Source organism: Sceloporus undulatus, chromosome 2, assembly GCF_019175285.1.
Source record: "Sceloporus undulatus isolate JIND9_A2432 ecotype Alabama chromosome 2, SceUnd_v1.1, whole genome shotgun sequence".
In the NCBI taxonomy this organism is placed as follows: Eukaryota; Metazoa; Chordata; class Lepidosauria; order Squamata; family Phrynosomatidae; genus Sceloporus; species Sceloporus undulatus.
The window spans coordinates 6654431-6660607 of NC_056523.1; the positions used below are offsets into that span (position 1 = coordinate 6654431).

Consider the following 6177-nt stretch of genomic DNA (forward strand, 5'->3'; position numbering starts at 1 on the left):
ACAATTTAAAAAGGATGGAGAACAAAACTAGTGTGTGTCCAAAGGAGAGCGACTAGGATGCAAGCTACGGAAAAGAGATTCACCTCAACATTAGGAGGAACTTCCTGACAGTAAGGGCTGTTGAACATAGGAACACACTCCCTTCGGAGATTGTGCTGGGTCCCCTTCCTTAGAGGTCTTCAAACAAAGGCTGGTGGCTATCTGTCGGGGATGTTTTCATTGAGATTTCCTGCATGGCAGAAGGGGGTTGGACTGGATGGCCCTTGCGGTTTCTTCCAACTCTGATTCTCATGATTAAACATTACATTTCCTGGTGGATATCAGTAACAAAAGCCTCTCACATAGAAGGGCCTCTTTAAATAAAAAGGGTCCCTCGTTGTCGTTCTCTGTCCAGCTGGAAGCCTTTTTAAGCAGCGCATCGCATTGAAGTGGCCAAGGAGGGATGAAGAAACACAGGCTTCCTCAGCTTCATTTTATGACAGGAATCTTCCACTTGTCAATAGCTGTCACCTCAGAGAGATAATATATTCATATTCTAAACAAAGAAATAAATCAGCGTCTGCTCCTCATTGACAAGTCAGCCCTCGGTGTGTGTTCCTGGAACTAAGGTGGTTTTTTCCCCTGACAACTTTATTCTGTGTTCCAAGCACTAAAGGTTTCTCTCCACACTCCCAAGATTCTAAGTTTTCCCCCAAATAACATTTTTGTATATCTCAGGCTAAATTCTTTACATCTTTACACTTTAAGTTAAAGCTTAAACAAAAGATTGTCGTAGGCTTAACTTATGGTGCTCCTATAAAATGAGAGACCCCCATGTAGACAGACCAGTCATCAAAAGTCCTGCTGCTCAGGTCTTGCAAACCCAGGCCCAAGGCTTCCCTGATTGAGTCAATCCACCTGGAACTTCTTAATTTCCTATGGCTTTCCTCTTTCCTGAGCACTGAGTCCTTGTATCTCAGGATATGCCCAAAGTATGATAACCTCTGTTTAGTCTGTTCTTGTCTAGGAGGAGTTCTGGTTTGACTGTATTACGTTTTAGGCTCTCCAAGGGATCCACAGAACTCTCTTCCAGCAAAACATTTCAAAAAAGCTGATGTTCTGACCTTAGTATTTTTATTTATTTGTTTGTGAACTTAATCTAGTTCTTTCTTCGTTGCCCTTCCTAGGTCCAAAATGCACTGAAGAAATAATCCAGTTTGAAACAACTTTAACTAAAGCTAGGGAATTCTGGGAACTATAGTCCTGTGAGACATTTTAGTCTTAACTTTTTGTGGTTTTTTGGGGCTATGTGGCCATGTTCTAGAAGAGTTTATACCTAAGGTTTCGGGTCTGTGGCCAGCAAAACGTCAGGAATAAACTCTTTGAGAACGTGGCCATATAGCCCAAAAAATCCACAAAAAGTGATGGATGCTTCAACTTCATATTTTAGACTTCTCTGGTGCCACAATAAACTACAATTCCCAGGATTCCCTAGCACTGAGCCAGGGCAGTTAAAGCTGATTCAAAATGGATTATTTCCATCGTGGAAAGAGACAAATATAGTTGTTATACCGAAAGAAGGCAAAGATCTAACGAACCCTAAAAATTTCAGGCCGATCTGTCTCCTTAATCTAGATTACAAAATCTTTTCAAACATATTGGCTAATAGATTAAAAAAATGTATGCAAGAATGGGTAGATGTTGATCAAAGGGGATTCTTCCGGGTAGATTAATGGGAGACAATTTAAGAATAATATTAAATATTTTAGAATTTTATCAACAACATGGTGATAGGAAATTTGGAATATTATTTGCAGATTTTGAAAAGGCTTTCGATACCGTGAGTTGGGAAATTATATATGAAATTAAAGACAGAATGAAATTAGGAAACAAATTTGGAACATGGATAAAGGAATTTTTTTATGGAATGAAATTAGCAAAGATCTGGGGAGATGGAGTAGAGCAAAACTATCATTTCTAGGCAGAATCTCAGCAGTTAAAATGCTAATTCTTCCAAAATTAATGTTTTGCTTTCAAATGATCCCAATCCCAATTTCAAGGAAGACATTTAAAAGCTGGAACGAAGAAATAACGTCCTTTCTATGGGAAGGGAAAAAACCCCGTGCTTGCCTAAAAATCTTACAGGACTCAAAACAGAGGGGTGGTTTGGGGTTCCAAACTTAGAATTATTTTATGATGCATATGTTGTTTAACTTGGCTGAAGAAATGGATTACCCTTAAAGACAATAGTTTATTAGTGCTAGAAGGGGAAGGCCTGCGTTATGGGTGGCATGCTTACCTTGTTTATGGAAAAGAGAAAACGAACAAAATTTTTAATAATCACTGTATTAGAAGATCTGTATTAGATGTATGGAAAAGATACAAAAAAAGAATAATGACGAAACTACAGAACTGGGTCTCCCCACAAGAGGCTTTTCAAAGAAGAGAAATGATACAGGCTGAAAATTGGCTTACTTACAAAATCTTACTGAAAAGATATGGAGGGGAGATAAATTCCACTTGGAATTCTGGCATTTCTCTCTCCATGTATGGTTGGATTCTGATTGATGACAACTGAGACTTTTTTCCCAGCTGAAACTCTTTCCGTACTCCAGGCATTTGAATGGATTCTCCAAGGTGTAAGTGATTTGATGAGAAGTGAAGTGTGCCTTCTGATGGAAGGTTTTCCCACATTCCAAGCACTTCAATGGTTTCTCTCGGTGTGAGTTTCTTGATGACGAATTAAGTTTGTCTTCCAACAGAAACTCTTTCCACAATCTAAACATTTAAAGGGCTTCTCCCCTGTGTGAATTGCATGATGCCGAAGGAGAGTTCTCTTCTGCCTGAAGCTCTTTCCACACTCCAAGCATTTATAAGCTTTCTCCGTTGTATGAGTTGCTTGATGATGAATGAGATTTGACTTCCGGCTGAAGCTTGTGCCACACTCCAAGCACTGAAATGGTTTTCCTGCTATGTGAGCTGCTTGATGACGAATGAGGCTTGACCTGTGGCTAAAGCTGTTTCCACACTCCAAGCATTTAAAAGGTTTCTCCTCCGTGTGAACTGCTTGATGACGAATGAGGCTTTTTTTCTGGCTAAAGCTCTTTTCACACTCCAAGCATTTAAAGGGTTTCTCCTCTGAGTGAGCTGCTTGATGATAAATGAGGCTTGACTTGTGGCTAAAGCTCTTTCCACACTCCAAGCATTTAAAAGGTTTCTCCCCTGTGTGGGTTATTTGATGACGGGTGAGATGGTCCTTTCGACTGAATTGCTTCTCACATTCCAGGCATTTAAAAAGATTCTTCCCTGTGTGGGTTCTTTCATGACAGGTGAGGCGTTCCTTTCGACTGAATTTCTTTCCACATTCTAGGCATTTAAACATTTTTGCTCCCGTGTGAACTGCTTGATGATCAATGAGTTGTGACTTCTGTGTGAAGCCCTTTCCACACTCCAAAGATTTAAATGGCTTCTCTCCTGTGTGAATTGTTTGATGATGAAAGAGGCTTATCTTCCTAGGGGAGCTTTTTCCACACTCCAAGCATTTAACAGATTTCTCCCCTGTGTGAGATGCTTGATCACAAATGAGGCTTAGGTTCTGGCTAAAGCTTTTTCCACACTCCAAGCATTTAAAATGTTTCGCCCCCGTGTGGGTTCTTTGATGACGGGTGAGGTATGCCTTTCGACTGAATTTCTTTTCACATTCCAAGCATTTAAATGGTTTTACTCCTGTGTGAACTGCTTGATGATCAGTGAGGTTTGACTTCTTCCTGAAGCCCTTTCCACACTCCAAGCATTTCAATGGTTTCTCTCCTGTGTGAATTGCTTGATGCTGAATGAGAGTTATCTTCCAAGGGAAACTCTTTCCACACTCCAAGCATTTAAATGGCTTCTCTCCTGTGTGAGTTGTTTGATGATAAATCAGGCTTATCTTCCAAAGGAATCTCTTTCCACATTCCAAACACTTAAATGGTTTCTCCCCTGTGTGAGCTGCTTGATGACGAATGAGGCTTGCCTTCTGTCTGAAGCTTTTACCACACTCCAAGCATTGAAATGGTATCTCTGCTGTATGAACTGCTTGATGATGAATGAACTTTGACTTCCGGCTAAAGCTCTTTCCACACTCCAAGCATTTAAAGGGCTTCTCCCCTGTGTGAGTTGCTTGATGATACATGAGGCTTCTCTTCTGTCTGAAGCTCTTTCCACACTCCAAACACTTAAATGGTTTCTCCCCTGTGTGAATTGTTTGATGATAAATGAGGCTTCTCTTCTGATTGAAGCTCTTTCCACACTCCACACATTTGAGAGGTTTCATACCTCTATGTCCTGCTTCCTGGCAACTCTGCTGTGTCTTCTGACTTGGGCTCTTTCCACTGTCCAAGCCTATTAAGGATTTCTCCCCTGAGTGTAATCTTGGGTGTGACATAAGCTGTGAGCTACATCTTAAACTCTTGCCACTTTTCAAACATTTAAATGCTTTCATTGCTTTTTCAGATATTTCATGAGAAATTAGGTTTTTTCTATAACTGTCCATGTTTCTATTTTCACCATCCTTAAGTGATTTCTCTTCTATATGAGTTCTCCTGTGAAGATCAAGGTTTGGCTTACAGCTGAAGCTTCTCTCACACCCAAGACATTCACTTCCTTCATTCCCATTCACATCACTGCCTGGAAATGAGAACAACAAGTGGTCAAAGCACAAGAGAGGACAAAAAACAACAACCACCCCACCCCCAAAAAAACCCTGGGGAAAAAAACTTGCTTAATGGACATTGATGTGAGCACTCTACTAGAAAAACAAATGAAACAACAGGGCTTCCCCATTGATTCTGCTGGAAATCCTGTGGGAGAGGCTGCATGAAGCAGAACTTTCTTTTCAGGCGCTCATAGCTTCTTGTATCTATGAAAGCATGAACCCAAGAACCATACTTTTTCTCAACTCAACTGGGCTTGATGACAAGAGAATAATGATCGGTAATGGACTGGATGAGGGAAAACAGACTTAAGTTGAATCCAAAGAAAACCGGGGTACTCGTGATAGGTAGCCCCAACCCAGGTTTGGAGATATGTTTGCCAGTCTTAGATGGGAGTCACACTTCCCCTGAATGACTGTGTCTGCAGCTTGGGAGTGCTCCTGAATTTGTCACTTCATCTGTCCTCTCAGACTGTTAGAATCCTGTTAGTATTCTACCAGATAGTGTTTGTAGTGTAGTATAGTAGTTGGGGATGATGGGGCTTTAGCTGCAGTAGAAGTGTAGATAGTGATAGTGGTGCATAGTAGGGCCAGGTGTCTTATCTAGTGGCCTTGAAGGTCTGGCTCTCCGAGCGCTCAGAGCTGGGAATGTGCTTTCACTTCTGTGGGAACCGGGGGGGGGCTTTGCTTGGAGGGTTTCTGCTTGGGAGGGGTTTTGGCTTTTGGAAATTCTGTTACTTTGTCTTTGGGAGGGTGTGGTCAGTCTCAGCTAAGAAGCTGAGTGAGGCACATGTCTGATTCTGGAGCTATCAATAAAGTGCTGTTGATTATATCATTCAAGCTGACTGATTGATTGTCTGGAGTCCTGGGTGCTAGCTCTGACACAGACTGATGCGGCAGCCAGGAGCGCCTGTTATCAGCTTCGGCTGATACGCCAGTTGCGCCCCAACCTGGAGTAGCGGGACCTGGAAACGTTTGTACATGCCCTGCTAACCTCTCGTCTTGATTTCTGTAATGCACTCTACATCGGGCAACCCTTGTGCCATGTCCAGAAGCTTCAATTGATACAAAACATGGCAGCCAGACTGGTCACCGGAAAATCTAGCTTTGACTGAATTATACCTATTCTAAAGTCATTACACTGGCTGCCTATTAGCTTCCGGTCTCAGTACAAGGTGTTGGTTATTACCTACAAAGCCCTACATGGTCTGCGTCCAGTCTACTTGAAGGAACACCTCCTTCCATATAATCCTTCCCGTACACTCCGTTCCTCCGGGAAAAATCTTTTACATCCAAAAAAGACCAGATTCATTCATTCATTCATTCATTCATTCAGATTGGCGGTGACCTCACGGAGGTCTTTTTCTGCTACGGCTCCTAAAGCCTGGAATGACCTGCCAGAAGAGATTCCCATTATCCACATTGGAGCCTTTTAAAAAAGCAACAAAAACCTTTCTCTTCTGGCAGGCCTTCACTGAGTGATAACCACCCAGAACCTATTCTATCCA

The 6177-nt window shown here is 41.8% G+C and overlaps 1 protein-coding gene across 1 annotated transcript; it reads right to left on the reverse strand.

Moving 5' to 3' along the window:
- Positions 1-2319: 2319 nt before the first annotated feature.
- Positions 2320-4889, reverse strand: LOC121924263 (zinc finger protein 160-like). The gene has a single exon (XM_042455568.1). The coding sequence runs from the start codon at positions 4508-4510 to the stop codon at positions 2684-2686; it is 1827 nt and encodes a 608-aa protein (XP_042311502.1). The 5' UTR covers positions 4511-4889; the 3' UTR covers positions 2320-2683.
- Positions 4890-6177: the final 1288 nt, after the last annotated feature.

Excerpts from the sequence above, each read along its gene's own strand:
- LOC121924263 (XM_042455568.1), bottom strand. The coding sequence starts at position 4,510 with ATGGACAGTTATAGAAAAAACCTAATTTCTCATGAAATATCTGAAAAA.